The sequence below is a fragment of the Ictalurus punctatus genome, chromosome 7 (genome assembly GCF_001660625.3).
Source record: "Ictalurus punctatus breed USDA103 chromosome 7, Coco_2.0, whole genome shotgun sequence".
NCBI lineage: Eukaryota > Metazoa > Chordata > Actinopteri > Siluriformes > Ictaluridae > Ictalurus > Ictalurus punctatus.
This window is the reverse complement of record NC_030422.2, coordinates 33,638,521-33,662,599: the sequence shown is the minus strand read 5'-3', so window position 1 is coordinate 33,662,599 and position 24,079 is coordinate 33,638,521. Positions and strand designations below refer to the sequence as shown.

At 39.3% G+C, this 24,079-nt stretch overlaps 1 protein-coding gene across 1 annotated transcript; it reads right to left on the bottom strand.

The window, feature by feature from the left end:
* Positions 1-4,171: 4,171 nt before the first annotated feature.
* On the bottom strand, positions 4,172-17,204 carry LOC108267080 (zinc finger protein 420). The gene is given in 5 exon segments (XM_017471029.3): positions 4,172-6,238; positions 11,536-13,398; positions 15,834-15,925; positions 16,562-16,816; positions 17,054-17,204. Coding segments are annotated over 2 exon segments (3,426 nt in total). The 5' UTR covers positions 13,397-13,398; positions 15,834-15,925; positions 16,562-16,816; positions 17,054-17,204; the 3' UTR covers positions 4,172-4,673.
* Positions 17,205-24,079: the final 6,875 nt, after the last annotated feature.

Here is a 24,079-nt window from a genome sequence, read left to right as displayed (position 1 = left end):
TTTAACACAGATGTGAACTATTTCCTACAGTTAGAAAAACAAACAAAAAGGAATTTCATTAATTGCAATCATAACTCTGGATTTCTTCAGTCTCTTATTAGGTTGAATTCATCGCTGTAATGTAATTCAGATGTTACCTAATGTTATGTTGTCACAAATAATGCAGAGAGTTGGATGCAAATAGAGAAGGCAAACTAGAAGGGCAAATCCAAAATCAGGTGATCAGCAACAGAGCAATGTAGGCTCAGATATGTCACTGGAATAACTAGGAATAAGACTTCGCAACACTAATTGAAGCCTGATGCCATTACAGGTGTTACAGATGTTTGGAGTCGGAATTCCAGATTCTGTGACTGTGGATATGATCATGTGATTATAGTAATGTATTGTGGGAAAGGGAATCTGTAGCAGATATGGTTAGCAGTTGTGGAGTATTATGGGAAATGAAGTTTGTGTTGAAAGCTGAAGAACACATGACATTAGGAACACATGTACATTCATGCAGTCATCTAATCAGCCAATCAGGCTGATTTTAGTATTTAAGTGATTATTTGAGTTACTATATCCTTCCTGGCAGCTCAAACCAATCTCATCATATTTCTCTGACCTCTATTATTAACAAGGCGTTTCCACCCACAGAACTGTTACTCGCTCAGTGTTTTCTGGTTTTCAGACCATTCTGTGTAAACTCTAGAGACTGTTGTGTGTGAAAATCCCAGGAGATGGGCAGTTTCTGAAATACTCAAACCAGCCCACCTGGTACCAACAACCATGCCGTGGTTAAAGTCAGAGATCAGACTTATTCCCCATTCTGATGTTTGATGTGAACATTACCTGAAACTCTTGACCTGTATCTGCATGGCTGATTGGATAACTGCATGCATGTGCAGGTATACAGGTGTTCCTAATAAAGCGCCTGGGGAGTGTATGTCAGCTATGACTTTTATGTAGTTGTCTCCACAACAACAAAAAAGTTGTTAAGGTGTGTGCCCTTTATGTCTGATTAGGACCCTACTCAGGCCATTGCAGGGTATCATACATAGGGGGCGCCACATTACGTCATGGATTGCCACTCATTGCAGTCATTGTGTCTTAACCTGGCCACTGTGTTGTAAAAAGTCTGGCGGGAAGACGCACAGCCACAAACAAAAAACAAACAAACCTAGTTAGTAGGGCAGGGCATGTACGTTGTAGAGGACATTTAATAGGATGAACACAAGATGAACCACTGTAAAATGTTCCAAAAGCCTTCTTGGAAGTGACTATAATATTAAAACAATATCTCAAAACTACTTATTTGTTACTTATTATATTTTACAAATATACTATTATATTGGAATCCATAACACATAAAGGGACAGGTTCAAAAAGCTCTGAAACACCTATTTTAAATGGGGGGGGGGGTGGGGGGGTGTTTAAGGGATAAATGTTCCATGTGCTGAATAAAAGAAAGAAGAGTAGGGGACCCTAAAAGAGATCTTTGTGGGACACTATCTTACAGTTTGTTAGGCTCTGAACCCTTTCAGTTAGCGTGTTAACAAACTGGGGCGTGGAGGATTTACAGAATCCAGGAGAAGTTTCAACTGTGCTGATTCTGTACTCGGATTCTTCCAGAAACCAAACTGAAATCCTACTCAGAAACAAACAGAGTTCTTAAAAATCCTACACAGAAAGTATTGGAGACTGGACTTATTATTATTATAATAATATAAATAATGTCTCCACAACAGCTAGATTAAATACTTTGGGTTACACATTATTGATGAATTTATTATGTTTAGCCAGGATTTCCATATCAGTGACAACTTAAAAAAGTAACTTGCACAATATCAAATCAAGAATACACGTGGTTGCTCGCGAGTAGAGGTGTGGACAGGACACTTCTTTACACATTTTTAAAAAAAAAAACAACTTTCCCTCCCACCTGCTCCCGCACACACTCTCAAACAACCCGTCTGCTTACAGTTAGTGTTTTTGTTTGCACCTGTCTGAAATATTCACTAACAAATAAATATGTTGCTTCTGTTCCATAAAATATGAACAAAATACTAATTTAAACCACCATGACTAGTGATAACATTTCCAGAAGATGAATTAATAAATAAGGTAAGCATCCGATGCGCACCCATGAACGGGGCATTTCTTTCTCCTACAAGCTTAATACATGACTGCTGATTCCACCTGCATGAAAGACAAGATAGATACTGTTACTTTATCAAGGTACTGAACAGGGTATGCATTCTGTGATCAAAGATATGACTTGTGAATGCGGTGATGCACTTGCAGATGGCAATAAAAACTCTTCTCACACTGTAAGCAGTGGAACGGCCTCTCTCCCGTGTGAATGCGCTGATGAATTTGGAGATGGGTCTGGCAGTAAAAACTCTTCCCACACTGAAAGTTGTTTGCAAAACACGTATTCAGTGGTGAATACTACTACTGCAAACACTACTACTACAACTATAATAATAATAATAATAATAATAATAATAATAATAAAGAAGAAGAAAATTTTTAAAAAATTATTACTGCTTTAACACTTTTCATTTTGATTTCAAACCCCTAAATGCTATATACAACATTACACAATCAAAACACAGTGTATGTAGCAAGACACTTTGATGAAAAAAATCTACATGAATGGCACTAATGACTACTAAAATATAACTATGAAAATGACTTCCACGGGCTGAGGTGTGAATGGTGATGAGAATAACAGGAGGACTGTCTCAGCTGAGTGAAGAGTTCAGTAATAGTGAGTAATACTGTTTCAGGAGATCAGCAAGGTTCTCCAGAACTGAAACCAGTTAGAGCTTTGACAATGAATGTTACCATGTCCATTGTTAAAAATGATATATTAATAAAACTGGATTGAATTTAAACATCACAGGCAGGACTTTATAGTCAATGCAGACGTTAACAGACAGCAGTTGTAGCTTGAAGATGAATGGGGTAAATGTTCTCTGCCTTATTTTCCCAGTGAAGATGTGAGCTGCTGTATTCTTTCTTAAACCCACAGCAGGGCAGAAACACGCTGTGCAATATTTACATCATTACATAGTCTAATATAAAGAAAGAAAGAAATCTACACCAGATAAGAATGTTTCAGTCCTTAAAACATCATCTTCAGTACTTTCAAATGTGACACTTAAGTCCAAAATGAAAACATATCCACCATCTGAGAGGAACAAGTAGAAAGCAGGTAACCTTAGACAGAAAAGATGTGTTAAAGACGACATAAACTGGAGATCAGGGGATGTCAGTGATGAATCAATTATGTGATTGCTCTAGAGTAGTTTGCCAATCCAATCCACTCATGCAGTTATTATTAATTTCGGGGCTTGACCCCTATTGTTTTCGTCCATCCAATTTGCACGAAAAATGGTGTGCATCATCAAGAGACTCTTACAACAAAAGTTTATTCACAGAATTTTGATAAACCATACCATTTTCGAATGGGGCGTCAACGAATTCGATGGCGAGCACGCCAAAATGGACGTGAGGGTATATCTCCGAAACGCTTTGAGGGATTGTGATGAAGCTTGGTATTTGTTGATAAACTTGATATTTGTCATCAGCATTATGCCCTGAGGTTAGCTGCAGTGTTTCGGAACAGCACCACCTAGTGGTCATGAGATATGGAAAAAGCACATTTGTGCTTATAACTTCAGAACAGTTTGTGGAAAACTACTTGAATTGGCGAAATCGCACGAAATTGTTTTTTGCAGTGATGTTTGTTGGTAAACGAGACCTTTTAGTTGTACTCATGTTCGGTGCACATGAATCGAAGATTGCTTTGTCTGAATGAGTGTTGTGATGACGTCACATGACGCGTCTCGGCCCAAATCTGTAGAATATCTGCGGTAATTTAGAAAAATTTCATGTTCCTCCAAACAGTGTGGACGTTCCTTGATTTTGCATTAATTTCTGTGATCACAAATTCGCAAAATCCCGGAGGGAACGATTTAAAGCACCATAACACTGACAAGGAGAAAACGGTCACTGAAGAGAAGTTAATTAGTGTTGAACACCCAGGAAGCAGCCATTTTAGTGAACAGGGCATTTCTCGGTCTTGTGAGCATAACATAAGAATGGGCGTGTGTCGGCGATTTGTTCGATGCAGGGAAAACGGGGGAACCAGGGTTAGATTAATGCACTCTCTCGCACGCAGTAGATAAAAAAACCTTTATTTTTCTTGACAAAAACAAATAATGAATGAAAACTTGTTGAAATGAAACCTTACTATTGAATTTAATGTAAAATTACTTATTGTGAATTGGCGTGCAGGAGCGTGGTCAAAAAAGGGTGTGCTTCCCAGCTCTCCATTTCCATCCGCGCCGGTTAGAAGGTTAACCCACGTTATATGCACCTCCCACACCAAACATGACCCATGACCCAGGAGCAAACGCACCACCAAACCTCACAAAACACAACACAATCCCAAACAAACAGATCAAAAACAGCCCCAATTTCCAACTCCACAACAAAATGGCAAAATTTGAAAAATTTCTTGGTCTTGTGAGCATAACATAAGAATGGGCGATTGATCTGCTATATCTTGTAACTGGCTGGTTTTTGGTTTAAATATGTGCTCAGGCAATGTTTATTGTACCTGGCTGATTCCAATCCTAGATATAAAGCAGGGTACTCCTTCAATAAAACCCTTCCTGCACTCATGCATCAAGTGCATCAGAGTTCTCTCCCGCGTGAATGCGCTGGTGTGTTTTGAGAGTGTTCAGCTGACTAAAACTCTTCCCGCACTATGAGCAGACGTACGGGTTCTCTCCCGTGTGAATACGCTGATATACGTGGAGAGTGTCCTCTCAATTAAAACTCTTCCCACACTCTGAGCACTACATCTTTTCTCCTGAGTGAATGCGCTGGTGTTTTAGGAGATTACTCTGGTTACGAAAACTCTTCCCACACTGTGAGCAGTGATACGGTTTCTCTCCCGTGTGAATGCGCTGGTGTTGCTGGAAACTACTATGTCTAGTAAAACTCTTCCCACATGCTGAACAGTAATAGGGTTTCTGTCCTGTGTGAACATGTTGGTGTTCTTGCAGAGCGTCCTCTCGATTAAAACTCTTCCCACACTCTAAACATCGATACGGCTTCTCTCCAGTGTGAATGCGCTGGTGTTGCTGGAGATTATCCTGTCTGTTAAAACTCATCCCGCAATGCGAACACTCATAGGGTCTCTCTCCTGTATGAATGCGCTGGTGTGCCTTCAGAGTGCCTCCTTTAGTAAAACTCTTCCCACACTGCGAACACTGATACGGCTTCTCTCCCGTATGAATACGCTGATGTATTTGGAGGCTGCTCGGCTGAGTATAACTCTTTCCACACTGCGAACAGCAGTACGGCTTCTCTCCCGTGTGAACGGTCTGGTGTTTTTGAAGATCGCCCACATGGGCAAAACCCTTCCCACAGTATAAACAACTATACGGCTTTTCTCCAGAGTGAATGTTCTGGTGCTGTTTAAGATGACCCAGTTGTGCAAAGCCCTTGCCACACTGTAAGCAATTATACGGCTTCTCTCCCGTGTGGCTGCGCTGGTGCGTTTTGAGATTGCTTTGCCGATTGAAACTCTTCCCACACTCCGAGCAGTGGTACGGCTTCTCTCCCATGTGAATGAGCTGGTGTCGTTGGAGAGTACTGTGTTGAGTAAAGCCCTTCTCACACTCTGAGCACTGATGCGGTCTCTCTCCTGTGTGAATTCGTTGATGTGTTTGGAAATTAGTGTGTTGATTAAAACTCTTCCCACACTCTGAGCACTGATACGGTCTCTCTCCTGTGTGAATTCTTTGATGTGTTTGGAGATTAGTTTGGTGATTAAAACTCTTCCCACACTCCGAACAGTGGTACGGCTTCTCACCTGTGTGAATACGCTGGTGTTGTCGGAGAGTATTCCGGTGATTAAAACCCTTCCCACACTCCAAACAGTGATATGGCTTCTCTCCTATAAGGAGCGGTTGGTGTGTTTTGACATCAATCTCTTGAGTAAAACTGTTCCCACAGACTGGGTATTGGTGAAGATATTCCTCAAGTGGTTTGTGATTGCTGGTAGTCGGTAAAGTGCTCTGCTCACTACTGGAGCATCCAGTGGGCATCATGTTTTCATATTTAATTTCTCCTTTCTCATAGTGGCATGTCTCGATGTGGTCATCAAGGTCAATTTGAGATGTGTAGGAAAGAGGACATAAGGAGCAGGAGAATAACGCCACAGTGTTGCTCATTTCTGGAGATAAAAAATATTAGAATGTTAAAACCATATTTTTTTAAATAAATGTGAAATGCAGCATAGTGTAAATAATTGTCAGAATGTCACAGATTTAACAGTTTAATGCGTACAAGGTTGCATAAAACTTTGGGGTGGTAACATCAACTTTATTCTCATCGTGCCACATCACAACATCCTGCTGACAACCAAAGAATTGTTTGACAAAGACAGGAAAAATGGGCCAAAAATGTCTAAATGACCAAGTTCCAAAATCGTATCGTATGGCTGGGCCATTTAAACTGACATCACGCATAGCTTTTTAATATTGAGTTTAAGTAAACACTAGAGCTGTAAACCAGGTATCTGGACTGGAAGCTGTTAGATATGATTGAGAGATCCATTTGGGATCCAGTCAATAACTATTAGCAGCTCAGAGAACCAATTTTACTTGAATTTACCTCAGGATTTAAAGATGAACGCATTTATTCCAGCTCATACCCCAGATTTTGTTGTTTTGAAACTCGATAAGATTGTTCTGTCAGGGTAAACTGGAGGCAGGAGGCAGAAATATGTTCATGTTGTGATGATTAGCTCGGTTGGATAGCTCTGACGTCGTGTAATTCTTCTTCTTTTTGTTTTAACGGCGGTTGGCAAACCACTAGAGGTGCATTACCGCCACCTACTGGACTGGAGTGTTGGCAGTAGATTGGCAGGAAAAATAAATAAAAGAATAATAAAAAAAATTAATAAAATAAAAATAAATTAAAAAACTAATAATAATAATACCAAAATAATACTACATAAATAAAAGAAAATAAAGAGAAATATAACTATATACTATATATTCCTACTAGATTACTAAAGTCTCTCACTTATCCCAGTATTTTTTAGATTTATTAGGGGGTGGTACATTTTCCCAGATGTTTTCCCCAGCAAATTCTCTAGTGTCATGTTTTGTGTTCCAATCTGCATCTCTAGCTCATTTCTTTCCTCCTCATACCCTTTGCAGTCTAACAGAATCTGTTTTATTGTCTCTTGTGTACTGCAGTGTGTGCAGAGTCCAGTGGGGTGTTTTCCTATTCTGTGTAATGTTAGATTTAATCCAGCATGACCTGTTCTAAGATGCATAATTATCATCTCTTCCTTTGGGTTTCTGCCCTGCCTCACACTCATGCTTAATTGTTTTTGTATGGTATATAGGTGTCATCCGGTGTCAGCTGTGTCCCAGTATTCCTGCCATATTTTATGCGTGTGCCCCTTTATAATGGTTTTGATCTCTGCTCTACTTAATGGTATTGTATATCAACTGTTTCATGTTTTATCGATCTCTTTACCAGTACATCCACAGTTTCATTTCCTTCTACCCCTACATGTACAGGAACCCAGAAGAAGGAAACATTCAGCCCTTATCATGAAGTATGAGAAAAAAAGCTATTAAAGTTAGTCCTATAAAACTCTGAGCATTCTTGTAAGATGGCTTTCGTGGGGTGAACCCTGCTATACCCTTGTAGATTTACCCAATATGCCAGCATGATCTTAACCCTCCTGATACACAACGGCATCTCTTCTGTCTCAACCTGTAATGGAGTCACTGGTGATGATTTAAATGCTATAGTACAGATCCGGAGTGCCTGTGCCTGTTCCACATCAAGCTTTTTAAGATTTGATTGTGATGAAGACATATATGCTAGGCAGCCATAATCAAAGGCGGCCCTCATAAGGGCCTGATAGATATTTATGAGCGATGCCCTACTTGCTCCCCAGTCTCGCCCTGACAGACATCTCAGAACATTATTAATCTTTTTACATTTGTTCTTAATTTTATCAATATGCGGATCCCAGGTCAGCTTCTCATCAAAAATCACTCCTAAAATCTCACAGCCTTGACCTGTTCAAGATCTAGCCCATATCGTTTAAGTGGTACCGTTTTATGACATTTAGAAAAACATATATCTTGTGATTTTGAAATTTATAGTTTAAATTCCCATTCATTTGCCCACTGTTCTACTTTCCCTATTTCATGTTGCATTTTCTTTCTTAAATATTCTATATTCTGACCCCTAACCCAGAGTGCCCCATCATCGGCATAAAGCGACTTATCTATTTTTTCTCTGACCTGATCAAATATGTCATTAATCATAATATTAAACAGTACTGGGCTACAAACACTGCCTTGTGGGGTACCATTTTCCACTGCATATCTATTTGAGTACTCTGCACCTACTCTAACTTCTATTGCTCTTCTGTTCAGGAAGTCTAATACCCAATTATACATCTTACCATTTCTTCCTAATTTGTCGAGTTTAATTAGAAGTCCATCTTTCCAAAGCAGATCATATGCTTTTTCAACATCAAAAAATACAGCAATTACACTTTCTTTGCTAGTCTGAGTTTTACTAACTTCATAATATAGAATCCATTGTCCCCCTCCCTTTACGAAATCCTGACTAATATGGTGAAAGAAGCCCTTTACTTTCTATAGTGATCTAATCTATCTGTTACCATCCTCTCCATAGTTTTGCCTAACTGTGACGTTAATGCTATGGGTCTGTAGCTTGCTGGATCTGACGGGTCTTTGCCAGGTTTGAGTATTGGAACTATAACTGCCTGTTTCCATGTTAGTGGGATTTTTTCTGTATTCCATACCATATTGAAGAGTCTTAATACTATATCAAGTGTGATGTCTCTCATGTGACCTAACATGCTATAGCATATTCCGTCTTTCCCTGGTGCCGTTTGCCATGCATTTGATGTGGCCCTTTTTAATTCAAATAGAGTAAATGGCAAGTCCAACTCTCCCCCTGATGTAGCCCTTCTTTCCACTATCCCTGGGTTTTGGGCAAGTGTCTGATCTCGACACTGCTTAGCTGTTGAGGATAGGTTTTCAGTACTGTGGATCTTCACAAAAGTTTTTACCAAGAGTTCTGCTTTTTCTGCATTGCTGATCGCATTTATATTATTGCTACTCGACACTGGTATTTCTACGCTGTTTCTAATTCCGCTCATTTTCCTAATTGTTCTCCATATGTCTGATAGCTGGGTTTCTCTTCCAATTTTATTGCTGAATTGTCTCCAATACACACGTTTGGCTGATCTAATTGTTTTCCTAACTACTGCTTGTGCCCTTTTATAGTTAATCAAAGTTACCAGTGTATGGTGAGCTTTGAGTTGCCTAAAAGCTTTATTTCTGTTTTTAATTACTATACTACAGCTCTCATTCCACCATGGCACGCTCTTTCTTCGTTCACGTCTTGTCTTTTTAGGAATTGTTTCTTCAGCTGTTTGTATAATTGCCGTAGTCACTTTTCTGTTCATTTCTTCTACATCTGTAATATCCTCATTCACTAATTCCACACATTTTATTTCACTCAGCATTTGGAACATCTGCCAATCAGCTTTATCTAACGTGCACCTGGGTATAGTGTGTGGAAACCCCTTCTATATATAGCTAAAGGGTGACCAAGTGTGGGCAGTGCCACCCTAGGATGAAGCGTAGCCACCCTCTGGCCACCCTGGTAAGATTATTATTATTATTATTACTGCAGTTACCAGTGTCACATAATGCCAAACTAAACAGCTTGTTAAATCTCATTGCAACACACTAGTTTAAATAATAATTAAACACACACTACTACTGGGAAGTTTTAACGTTTATTCATCATTCTGCTAATGCATAGACCAGGCAAGTTTAGCTAGCTTAACACAGAAGTGAACTATTTCCTACAGTTAGAAAAACAAACAAACAAACAGGAATTTCATTAATTGGAATCATAACACTGGATTTCTTCAGTCTCTTATTAGGTTGAATTCATCGCTGTAACATAATTCAGATGTTACCTAATGTTATGTTGTCACAAATAATGCAGAGAGTTGGATGCAAATACAGAGTTTTACTGATTAAAGTCCACAGAGAAGGCAAACTAGAAGGGCAAATCCAAAATCAGGTGATCAGCAACAGAGCAATGTAGGCTCAGATATGTCACTGGAATAACTAGGAATAAGACTTTGCAACACTCTAATTAAAGTCTGATGCCGTTACAGGTGTTACAGGTGTTTGGAGTCAGAATTCCAGATTCTGTGACTGTGGATATGATCATGTGATTATAGTAATGTATTGTGGGAAAGGGAATCTGTAGCAGATATGGTTAGCAGTTGTGGAGTATTATGGGAAATGAAGTTTGTGTTGAAAGCTGAAGAACACATGACATTAGGAACACATGTACATTCATGCAGTCATCTAATCAGCCAATCAGGCTGATTTTAGTACTTAAGTGATTATTTGAGTTACTATATCCTTCCTGGCAGCTCAAACCAATCTCATCATATTTCTCTGACCTCTATTATTAACAAGGCGTTTCCACCCACAGAACTGTTACTCGCTCAGTGTTTTCTGGTTTTCACACCATTCTCTGTAAACTCTAGAGACTGTTGTGTGTGAAAATCTCAGATGGGCAGTTTCTGAAATACTCAAACCAGCCCACCTGGTACCAACAACCATGCCGTGGTTAAAGTCAGAGATCAGACTTATTCCCCATTCTGATGTTTGATGTGAACATTACCTGAAACTCTTGACCTGTATCTGCATGGCTGATTGGATAACTGCATGCATGTGCAGGTATACAGGTGTTCCTAATAAAGCGCCTGGGGAGTGTATGTCAGCTATGACTTTTATGTAGTTGTCTCCACAACAACAAAAAAGTTGTTAAGGTGTGTGCCCTTTATGTCTGATTAGGACCCTACTCAGGCCATTGCAGGGTATCATACATAGGGGGCGCCACATTACGTCATGGATTGCCACTCATTGCAGTCATTGTGTCTTAACCTGGCCACTGTGTTGTAAAAAGTCTGGCGGGAAGACGCACAGCCACAAACAAAAAACAAACAAACCTAGTTAGTAGGGCAGGGCATGTACGTTGTAGAGGACATTTAATAGGATGAACACAAGATGAACCACTGTAAAATGTTCCAAAAGCCTTCTTGGAAGTGACTATAATATTAAAACAATATCTCAAAACTACTTATTTGTTACTTATTATATTTTATCATATTATATTAAATTATATTGGAATCCATAACACAAAGGGACAGGTACAAAAAGCTCTGAAACACCTATTTTAAATGGGGGGGGGGTAAATGTTCCATGTGCTGAATAAAAGAGGATAAATAAGGTAAGGTATCTGATGCGCACCCATGAACGTGGCATTTCTTTCTCCTACAAGCTTAATACATGAACGCTGATTCCATCTGCGTGAAAGATAAGATGGATACTGTTACTTTATCAAGGTACAGAACAGGGTATGCATTCTGTGATCAGAGATATGACTTGTGAATACGCTGATGCACTTGGAGATTACTCAGCAGTCTGAAACTCTTTTCGCACTGGGAGCAGACATACGGCTTGTCTCCAGTGTGAACGCGCTGGTGAACTTTGAGAGTACTCAGCAGACCGAAACTCTTGCCACACTGCGTGCAGATATACAGCTTCTCTCCTGTGTGAATGCGCTGGTGTATTTGGAGGTAGGTCCAGTAATAAAAACTCTTGCCACACTGAAGGCAGTTATAGGGTCTCTCTCCTGTGTGAATGCGCACGTGTGCTTTGAGCGCACGACGCTTAGTAAAACTCTTCCCACACCGTGTACAGCGATACAACTTCTGTCCCGTGTGAACAGGTTGGACTTTTTGAGGTTGAGCCACTCGTGCTCCGTGATGCTGCTTTTGTCCGGTGTGAACGCGCTGGTGTTGTTGGAGATGACCTACTTGTGCAAAACTCTTCCCACACTGTAGGCAATGATACGGCTTCTCTCCTGTGTGGACGCGCTGGTGTACTTTGAGACTACTCAGCAGACTAAAACTCTTGCCACACTGTGAGCAGACATGCGGTTTCTCTCCGGTGTGAATGCGTTGATGTATCTGGAGATGGGTCCGGCAATAAAAACTCTTCCCACAGTGTAAGCAGTGGAACGGTCTCTCTCCCGTGTGAATGCGCTGATGAATTTGGAGATGGGTCCGGCAGTAAAAACTCTTCCCACACTGAAAGCAGGGAAACGGTCTCTCTCCCGTATGAATGCGCTGATGTACTTGCAGACGGCTGCGGCAATAAAAACTCTTCTCACACTGTAAGCATTGGAACGGTTTCTCTCCCGTGTGAATACGCTGATGTATTAGGAGAGGGCTCCGGCAATAAAAACTCTTCCCACACTGTAAGCATTGGAAAGGTCTCTCTCCTGTATGAATACGCATGTGTGCTTTGAGGCTACCGCTTTTGGTAAAACGCGTTCCACACTGCGAGCAGCGATATGGCTTCTCTCCTGTATGAACGCGCATGTGTGATGTAAGAGTACCACTTTCAGCAAAACACTTTCCACACAGCGAACAGCGATACGGTTTCTCTCCGGTGTGAACGGTCTGGTGCCGTTGAAGATGACCCACTTGTGCAAAACTCTTTCCACAGTGTGAGCACCGATACGGCTTTTCTCCCGTGTGAACGCGCTGGTGTTGTTGAAAATGACCCACTTGCGCAAAACTCTTCCCGCACTGTACACAGTTATACGGCTTCTCTCCGGTGTGAACACGCTGGTGTATTTCGAGATTACTTCGGTAAGTGAAACTCTTTCCACACTGTGAGCACTGATGCCGATTCTCGCCGGTGTGAGTGCGTTGGTGCGTCCGGAGATTAGCTTGACGAGTAAAGCTCTTCCCACAATCCGAGCACTGATACGGCTTTTCTCCCGTATGAACGCGCTGGTGTTGTTGAAAATGACCCGACTGTGCAAAACTCTTCCCGCACTGAAGGCAATTATACGGTTTCTCTCCCGTGTGAATGCGCTGGTGTACTTTCAGATTAGCTTGGCAGTTAAAACTTTTCCCGCACTCCAAGCACTGATACAGCTTTTCTTCGGTAAGGAGGTGTTGGCGTGTTTTGAGATCAATGTCTTGAGCAAGACTGTTTCCACATTCTGGGTATTGGTAAAGATCCTCCTCCAGTGGTTTGCGATTGGTGGTAGATGGTAAAGTGTTCTGCTCACTACTGGAGCATCCTGTGGGCATCATGTTTTCAGATTTAATTTCTCTCGATTCCTCATAGTGGCATGTCTCGATGTGGTTGTGGAGGTCAATTGGAGAGGTGTCGGAAAAAGAACACAAGGAGCAGGAGAAGACTTCTTTGGAGTCGTTCATTTCTGTGGCAGGAAAAAAAAGGAAAAATAAAAGTCAATGGCATATTTTTTTTTTTATGTGAAATGACATATCTAAATAACTCCATGTAGTTTTCTTTTCCAACACAGGAAAGTCATCAGTGCAGAGAAGTTTACACTTTGTGGTTTCTCAGTAACAAAAAAAGGCTATATTGTTTGTCTTATTAACTTCAAGAGATAGAAAAAAGAGAGAGGCTGGAACTATTTATAGCTCCTATGATACCAATGATCCCAGGAAGTAACTTGTTTCATGGATGTTCCACAACATGAAAATAATTATAAATGTATATATAGTATGATATCTTGCTATTTAATGAAAAAATATTTTAACTGTTAGAATATCGTTGTGGTATTCAAGGAAGAGAACACTTGATGTTCTGTTACAGGAAAATAACCCACTTTGGTGTTGTAACGAACACACCACCCTGTTGTATTTTATTCTTTACTTAGAGGTAATATTAGTCAATTGTTTTCAAGATTAAGTGAAGTAGTGGGGTTAGACATTTGAATGTTTTTTTTTTTTTAACTCGTTGATCCTCCCACACCATTCCCACCCATGTTCACAAACCTCCACCCCTACAATCTACAATGGTCCGTAAAGTGTCTATAAAATGATTAACAGGAGGCTCATCCAAACACAAACAAGCATGCAAGACTGGAAGTCAGTTGTCTAAACGGGTTTTCTCTGCCACATATTATTAAATAAAAAGTGAAGTGGCTGCGTAGCCACAAACTGGTCAGAGCTGCTGATCCCTGTTCTGCTGGGAAACTGCTGATTTCCTGGGATTTTCACGCACAACAGTCTACAGACTTTAAACAGAATGGTGCAAAAAACATCCCGTGAGCAGAGGGTCTGCAGGCTGAAACAGCTTGTTCATGAGAGAGGTCAGAGGAGAATGACTAGACTGGTCTGAGCTGACAGGAAGTCTATAGTAACTAAAATAATCACCCGTTACAACCGTGGTGAGCAGAAAATCATCTCAAAATGCACATCAAACCTTGAGGTGGACGAGACTGTGCCCATGATAGCCTCAGATTCCTGTTCTTGGCTGAAAGGAGTGGAACCCGATGTGGTTTTGCGCATGCTGAGATGCTTTTCTGCTCATCATGGTTGAATTAATATGAATTACTATATCCTTACTGGCAGCTCAAACCAATCTTACCATTTTCCTCTGACCTCTCTTATCAAAAAGACATTTCCACCCACAGACCTGTCGCTCACTCACTGTTTTTTATTCTTTCTGTGCAGACTCTAGAGACTTGTGTGAAATTCCCAGAGCAGCAGTTTCTAAAATACTCAAACCAGCCCATCGGGTACCAACAACCATGCCACGGTTAAAGTCAGAGAGATCAGACTTTTTCCGCATTCTGATGTTTGATGTGAACGTTACCTGAAGCTCTTGACCTGTATCTGCATGACTTTATGCATTGAGCTGCTTCCACATGATTGGCTGATTAGATAATGGCGTTAATGTGCAGGCATACGTGCGTTCCTAATAAATTGGGCAGCGAGTCTATTTTGCAGGTTATTTGTATGAGAAATATAAAAATGAACTACTGCACCTTTAAAGTGGATTTTAAGTGAAGTTAAGTGGAATTGTGCTTCTTTTCCTGCAAAAAAAACCCCAACATTATCCTTAATGTAAAATATAAAGCTGATTAAAGTGCGTCCGCCATTTAAAAGATGATAAAGAATAAAAGAACACTGATATATTCAGTACTTCAGGAGACTTCTGTTTCATGAAAATGTCAAATGTGATAGTCACTTACTAATCTATTTATAAAGCCCAAGACACTATTACATATGAAGTACAGATCCATTTACGAGTCCAGTCTAGGAAGGCCCCCTATCCTCAGGATTATATGGGTGATTTTATATACAGCTATATTTTATACATGTACTATAAACTATCACACCAGCTTTGCAGAACTGGTTGCCAATGACAGTAAATGCAAGACTGGTCCACTGCAGTGTTCCTGCAGGCCACTGGCTGTTACTCATGACCTACATTTGTAATCACAGGGTCACTCCATGAAAACTGCAGCCATTCAAATGTACATAAATCACTGGCATTAAAATGCAACACTGCAGTGAATAATGTTAAATATCATGATTGCTGTAAGGTGTTGCACCTTGAGATACACACACGATAATTTCAACATCATTCTGTTCCTAACAACTTTAAAAACATAGTGTCTTTCTAAATTCTCCCCTTTAATTAGTTTAGGAAATTGTGCCATTGCTTACCTTACCTTTAATTCCTAGCGTTTCCTGTAATAAAAGTCTTCCTATTTTAGTACAGACGCTACTTAATAGTTATCAATGCAGTCAGTACAGAATTTGCAAAATTGCAGTTTTTCACAGTGATGTTTGTTTGTTGGTAAATGAGACATTTTAGCTGTACTCATGTTCCACGCACCTGGTTGTTCGGGGTCACAGCCTGTTTTGTGTGCGAGGCCTTTTAAAAGTCGTTGTGAACGTAACCGTTGTTATCTGCCTGTTATGTCCAAACTGTTTGTTAATAAAAACAAAACAGTTTCCATAAGTAACAACAATAATTCTGTAAGTCAGTAAAGCACGTAATATTAAACGTAACATTATAGCTTGCGTCTGCACAAAATGACACGAATGCACAAACTCGAACGTCATGTCATGAACGCGCTCTTTCTGTAATAACGCACTAAAACACGTACGATGGATAACTAAAGCGTAAAGAAATCACATTATTGTAGTACAGTAGCGTACCCATTGTAATATCATTAACAAGGGCAGGTTTCACGTTTCTGTTTAGATATGTTGAAGTGAAAATATAAAATGCTGACGAATATTCTACGCCATTTTAGTAAAATTGAATAAAATTAATAAATCTGACCAAATATAAAGGATATTTTCATCAGAAGACAAAAATATTTTTTGACATTCCTATTCCAGTGTCTGAATATTCTTAAGAATTAAAAGTCCTTTGCTCTTTGAAAGGGTGTACTTACTTAGTTATTATATCAGTGGCATAAAATTGGTAATAATATCCCAATTATTTCTGGGACAATATATCGTCCAACAGACGTTTTTATCGTGACAGGTCTACGTGCAACACAGTAAACGTGACGCCTCATAACTGATGTTCGAGTGGAGATGTTATCTTCTGACCTAGATACCATTATATCTCATGGTCTGTATGTCAGTGGAAGGGTGGGAATGCTCTTCAAAATTCCTTTCTCTGGAATTTTACCCTCAGGTCACAGTGTGGCTGCAGGTTTCAGGAAGTGACCTCATTCTCCTCAGCTGCTAACTGATCATTAGGATCATTCCTTCATCAGTCACCAACAACGTCCATTTAATGCGCGATATAAACGTATGAAATGGGAGGTGAGTCGGAGGAAGAGGATGGTGGGAGAACTAGGCCTGTCAGAAAGAAGTGCAAACGTTTTACTCCGTTTAACAACGGATACAAAAATGACAGACATGTCGACTGGATTGAGCCATACATGGAATGCTTTAATAAAAACACAGCCCAAAATAAACCCCAATCAGGTCTGTAAAAGACGGTGAGTCCTTTTGTCTGTCGGTTGTTTTGTAAGTCAAAGGTGTCAACCCCTAATCACTTCAGCAGCCCAGATAACCGGGTTCACTTTAACTTACCTCAGGATTTTAAAGATCAACACATGGAACCAGCTCAAATGCTATTATTTATCATCTCGATGAGATCTCTAAGCGTCGCAAAAGATACACAACAAGGAATGTTTTCATGGAGAGATGATGGAAAACCAGACTCCTCGGTAAATACACGCTGATCTAGCGCCACCTACTGGGCTGGAGTTCGGGCAAAAGACATCCAAAGAGACCAATAGAGGGAGTACCTTATAAATCCCAGCATAAATGTTCAAAGAATACATGCACAGAATATTAAATGATAGTTGTCTAAACTGCAATTGTATTATCACAAAAGGCAAAAAATATTACATTAAAGGTGGTATAAAATATATACAATACTGTGCAAAAGTCTTAAGCATATGCAAAGAAATTATGTAGAGCAAAGATGCCTTCATAATGAAATTAAATGTTTCTCCATTAAAAAAAAATTACTATAACGAGCAGTAAACAGTAATAAATGAAATGAAACAAAGGCGATGTTTGGTGTGATGACCCTTTGCTTAAAAAACAAAACAAAACAAAACAAAAAAAGTAGTCAGGTAGAATTAGTGCAGTTCTATATGGAAATGAGCTGTAGGTTTTACTGAGTATCTTTCAGAACCAGACACGGTTCTGTTCTTCTGGAGACTTCACTCGCTTCATATATTTGCAGCAAAACCCAGCAGCCATCATTATGTTTTTTGTCTGGAAAGTGTCTCTTACCACTTAATATGCTGCTTTCTTTACTGACAAACAAACATTTTTGTGTAACGAAAAATATATAACAAAGTTTGTACTCAGAAAAATAGGGTACCTCAGACTTATATATGTATTTGTTATGTCAAAGGTCATATATACTTACAACAATAAAGTATTAAGTTTCTCAGTCAAATTGTTATGTCATTTAAAGGCCCTGCGGGGGGCGGGGGTGGAGGAATAGAAACCCTCATAGAATGTGTAATAGTTTTAATTGTTATTTTAATGGGACTTGTATTGGTTTATAATGGAAACTCTAATGGTCCCGGTGGGTCTCTACTGGTCATTTGTTACCTTCTATCTGTGGCATGTTATGTCTAGTGGATAGCATTAAGGAACTATGTCCTACTTCATAGTGTAAACCATTTAATAATGGTTAACAGATGATGGTTTGTAATGGTATTTGTACTGGAAGCCTTTAGTGATGGTTTCTATTATTTTTTTCAGCAGGTGGTGTAAACATTTGTTTGTATTATTAATGTATTTTTATAAGTTGCATGACAAACAGGAAGTTTCATCATCAAGACCATTTCTAACAGCATGGCCAAATGAATAATAAAGCCCCTCTATATGCCATATTTCAAATATTGTCAGCATTGCTTGACTTCATCCAGCTCAACCACTCAACTAAGATTATAGCTCTACAAAGAATATTGTGACACATAGTTCCAAAATTATCATCCTTTACTGAATAATGGCTATATTAGCCTGGATCTTCAACCCTAAGTTGTTTTTTTGAAGGCTACCGATACCACAGTGGTACTCAAATGATGGAATGTCCCACTCTCCTTATATCCTGTTCAATAACCTTGTTATACATGCTAATCTATTACTATTTTGTGTTACCCCTGCAGTAGTCCCTGTACATTCAACTGCTTGATCCCTGGGCTTCTTTTCATCTGTTATAACCTGCATGACGCTTGTAGTGCTATGCATGTTCTGCCATTTATCACACATTAACCTTGTACTGTGTTTTCTTATCATGTGTAATGTTGTGTTTAAACCTATATAGTGCATAATTCTCACACTGTACATCAGACCACTTATTTCAAACTGCATTGAAGAAGAGCCTTCATCACTGTAGAAAGGCTCTTATTGCTGATAGATCAGCATATCTCTCCACTGGAATACAAGGCAAACAAAAATATGACTAGGATTGTATTCACTACAGTAGCAAAGTTATCTAGGAAACGGACCACGGAACCAGAAATACCAAGAGTATGTAGTAGCAATGATATTACAAGTTTTTTAAAGCGAAAAGTCTACACATCAATCACATCTTCATCACATGCTGCATTTAAAATTCATTGTGGTGGTGTACAGAGGCAAAATGAAAATTGTGACCCTGTCCAAATACTTATGGACCTGGCTGTATCTTCAAATCTGAGAAATTCTTGCCAGCATCTTTTATCCGTCAACAATTTCCCACCACACTTTTTCTGTTATCTAAACTGGGGCGCAACTAACATGTAGACAGAGTGATTTCATTATTCGACTTCTGAAGCTTCAAATGGATAAAACACGGGTTAGAATATGTTGTCTCATTCACATATTTACAACTGTGTTGGCACACTTGTGTGTCTTAAATGTACTTAAATTAGTGAATCTGTTCCCACACTCTGAGTACTGGTACGGCGTCACTCCTGTGCTCTGGTGTCTGGTGAAGTTACTTTTCACAGCAAAAAGTTTACCACACTGTGAGCAATAATATGGCTTTGCTGGTGTACTTGTAAAGCGGTGCAATGTTGTTGAAGAGTGCCACGCTGAGTGAAAATCTTCCCGCACTGCAAGCAGTGATACAGCTTCTCTCTGGTATGGACACGTTGGTGTGTTTTTAGATGAGCAGAAACGGTGAAAATTTTCCCATGTACTAAACAGGGGTAAAGTAATACTTTATTTATTTGTACACGACGGGTAACAGCATAAGGTCTACCAGAATTCTTCTGCTGACTACCTGAGTAGCCATTACGTTCTTGTTTATTTCTGAAAAAGAAAAGATGAGAAAATCAATGTTATTATTATTATTATTATTATTATTATTATTATTATTATTATTATTATTATTATTTTAATCAAATATTAAATGCAACCACATGAACCTTCATATTCCTTCTGCTTTTCCTGGTGGCTACCATTTTAACAACTTTTAACTTACCTTATGATTTAAAGCCTAAAAAGCTCAGGTAGAGCTGAAACTTGGTTAGATAACTCAGAGGTCTTAGTGTAGGGATCTTTTTAAATCTGGTCGATTTCTTCATTGATTTGAAGTGGTTTCACAGCTGAAAGTTGTTTCACCGCCACCCACTGGACCGGCGTGTGGGTAACCCTGCAAATAACCACTCGAGTTTCATTATATTCTGTTTAACAGCACTGTAAAAGATTTGTGTTAAAGCTTGAAAAGTTCTGTAAAATTCAACTCTGCATTTATACATGTTCCACCATCTCAGGTGCCTGGCATTTATCACATCTTGTCATGATGTGTACCGTTGCGTTTAAACCACTGGAATATACATACATATACATTGCCACTTGTTTCTGAAGAGTAGTTTCCAAAGCCAACAGTGCATTCAGACATGAGAGTAGCCGTATCACTGTTCACAGTGTGGGAAGAGTATTAATCAGGGTGGTTACTGTCTGTGTGGAGTTTTGCAGGTTATGCCTGTGAGTGGTTTTCTGTCTGGTTCTCCGGTTTCCTTCCATCTCCCAAAAACATGTATGTAGGAAAATTGGTGAAGATAAATTACCTCCAGGTGTAAATGGGTATATTAATATGTGTGTGCATGGAGTGAGCCCTGGCACATTTTAAAGAAGCACAATACCAAGAGGAGCTGGTGGAACATGTATTAATGCAGTGTAGTCAGTGTCATACAGAGAGAACAGATGGAAGGAAGGATTAGAGAAAGATTAATTAGGATTTTAGAATGGACAGAGAGTAAAGGGGAAACAAAACATTTTAATTTTAACACATTTTTACAGGGTTATTTAAGAGGATATGTGGGAATTGGGTAGGTACTGCAAGTAGGTGGTGGTAAAACACCTTTCAGCTGTTGACCACCTCAAGTAAAAGCAGAAGCAGAAGCTTGACAGCAATTGTTAAATCTGAAGATGTTTAAGAAAAGCTGGTTAGGTCGGCATCACAATCAAATCTTAAAAAGCTTTATGTGGAACAGGCACATGCACTCCGGATCTATAATAGAGCATTTAAACCATGACCAGTGACTGCATTACAGGTTGAGACAGGAGAGATGCCGTTGTGTATCAGGAGGGTTAAGATCATGCTGGCATATTGGGTAAATCTACAAGGGCATAGCAGGGTGCACCCCACAAAAGCCATCTTACAAGAATGCTCAGAGTTTTATAGGACTAACTTTAATAGCTTTGGATAATTAGGAAATGCAAAGGCACAAAATGCGGGTCTCAGTCAGCTACAAGTAAGCCCCATTTGTGGCGATACCAACTGTACCACCCTGGAGATTCATAAAACCATCTGTAGATACAAGATTACAACAAATATTAAAAGAGAAATCTAAAATGGCACCACAAGGGATAATTATTCAAAACTATATGGACCAGTATCAGAATAAATTACTCATATATACAGATGGGTCAAAACAGCCTGAGACTGGCCACACTGGTGCTGCCTTTTTCATTCCTCGGTATGAAGTAGCAGTCAAAAAAACGGCGACCGATCATTTATCGGTGTACACTGTAGAATTATTAGGAGTCCTATTGGCACTGCAGCAGTCGGAAAAAAATAATCAGAGCTAAGATGTCGATATAGCTTCCGACAGTCTATCAGCACTATCAAGCATACAGTCTGGGAAAACATCATGCAGACAAGACATTGTCTACCAAATACTTAATCTGCTTCTCATACTTCATGCTAAGGGGCTGAATATTTCCTTCTTCTGGGTTCCTGCACATGTAGGGGTAGAAGGAAATGAAACTGTGGATGTACTGGCAAAGAGATTGATAAAGCATGAAAAGGTTGATATACAAGTACTATTAAGTAGAGCAGATGTTAAAACCATTATAAAGGGACACACATAAAATATGGCAGGAATACTGGGACACAGCTGACACCGGATGACACCTATATACCATACAAAAACAAGTAGGCATGAGTGTGAGGCAGGGCAGGAACCCAAAGGAAGAGATGATAATTACATGTCTTAGAACAGGTCATGCTGGATTAAATCTAACATTACACAGAATAGGAAAACACCCCACTGGACTCTGCACACACTGCAGTACACAAGAGATGGTAAAACATTCTGTTAGACTGCAAAAAGTATGAGGAGGAAAGAACTGAGCTAGAGATGCAGACACAACTGCTACTGTTTTTAAATTCAGCTATGCTATTGGAACCTTTACAATCTGGTTTCACTGCTTATCATAGCACGGAGTCTGCTTTGCTAAAAGTGTCCAATGACATTTTACTGAAAGTGGATGCTGGAAAAAATACTGTGTTGATGCTACTAGATCTTACACCTGCCTTTGATACTGTAGACCAAAACATACTTCTTTGGCGCTTAGAGCATCTGTTTGATATCAAGGGTAACCCCCTTCAATGGTTCAGGTCATATCTTAAGGACAGCGCCTTTTTGGTAACGTAATTTTCCTCATCTTCCGCTCCTATTATTAGTGGTGTAAATCAAGGCTCCATTATGGGCGCACTTCTTTTTAACTTATATATGCGGCCGTTGGGGAATATTATTAGGGTACACAATGTCTCATTTCATTTATATGCTGATGATACCCAGTTGTACATACCATTGAAAGCTGGTGACTCCATTCAGCCATTGTTGAACTGTCTGGACGACATTAAAAAATGGTTGACAAATAATTTCCTCCAACTTTATGAAGACAAAATCGAAACAATTGTTTTTGGCCCCCTGAGATTGAGAGATCGTCTCATTAATGAGCTTCGTAACCATTTCCCCTCAATTTCTTCCCAGGTTGGGAACCTTGGCATCATTCTGGACTCAGAATTATGCTTAACCAAGCAATTTTTAAACTTTCTATTTCTAAACTTAAAACATTTTTGTCTTTCTGAGATTTGGAGAAGGTTATTCATGCTTTTATCACTTCGCGCTTAGATTACTGTAATTCATTATACTTGGATCTTCCTCAGTCTTCTCTGGCTCGTCTCCAGATGGTTCAGAATGCAGCTGCAAGGCTGTTGATTTGGGCAGAGAAATATGATCGTGTCACCTCAATTTTAGCATCGCTCCATCGGCTCCCAGTCTGTGTTAGGATTCAGTTTAAGATTCTGTTGTTTGTTTTTAAAACTCTTAATGATCAAGCTCCTTCTTATCTCAAAGATCTTCTTACACCACATTCATCGAACAGACTTCTAAGATCTTCTGATAGGTTTCTTTTGCATGTCCCTCGTTCCCAGTTAAAAACAAAGGGGGATGGAGCTTTTTCAGTTGCTGCCCCTCGTTTATGGAATCAGTTGCCACTGGACATCCGCCTTACACCTTCTATTACCACTTTTAAAAAGAGGCTTAAAGCATATCTCTTCTCCCAGGCGTTTTAATCAAATTTTTACTATTGTCTATTGTCTGTTTTTATTTGGCTTTGTTCTGTTTTCTATTTTTACTTTCCTTACTCTATTCAGCACTTTAGTCAGCTTCACTGTGTGAAACGTGCTATATAAATAATATTTTCTTTCTTTCTTTCTTTCTTTCTTTCTTTCTTTCTTTCTTTCTTTCTTTCTTTAGTAGTAGTAGTAGTAGATTTGGAACTACTACAAACCAGAGCAATGAATAAACAGATTGATTTGGTGAGTGAATTTAATAGATATGTGAAGCATAAGTACAAACATTTTAAACACATTTTTACAGATGGATCAAAAGATCCAATTACAGGAAATACAGGCTCTGAGGTAGTAGTTCCCAGTCATATAGAAGCAAGATAAGGAGGTTATATTCATGTGGATCCCAGCCCACATTGGCATTATGGGAAATGAAAGGGTAGACAATATAGCCAAGCAATCGTTGAAAAAAGAGATTATAGATACAGACATCAATCTTTCAAGATCAGAAGGGACAAGCATTGTATGAGAAATAATTAATAAAGAATGGCAACAATAGTGGGATCAAGAATTAAAAGGTAGACATCTATACTAATAAAAAAGCAGAGTTCACACTGGAAAGAAGGGGAAAAACAGGAGAGAGGAGACAATTATGACCCGACTAAGAATAGTAAATTCTACAATAAATGAAATAGTACGCTCCATGTTATAGGGAAACATCCAACTGGATTTTGTGAGCG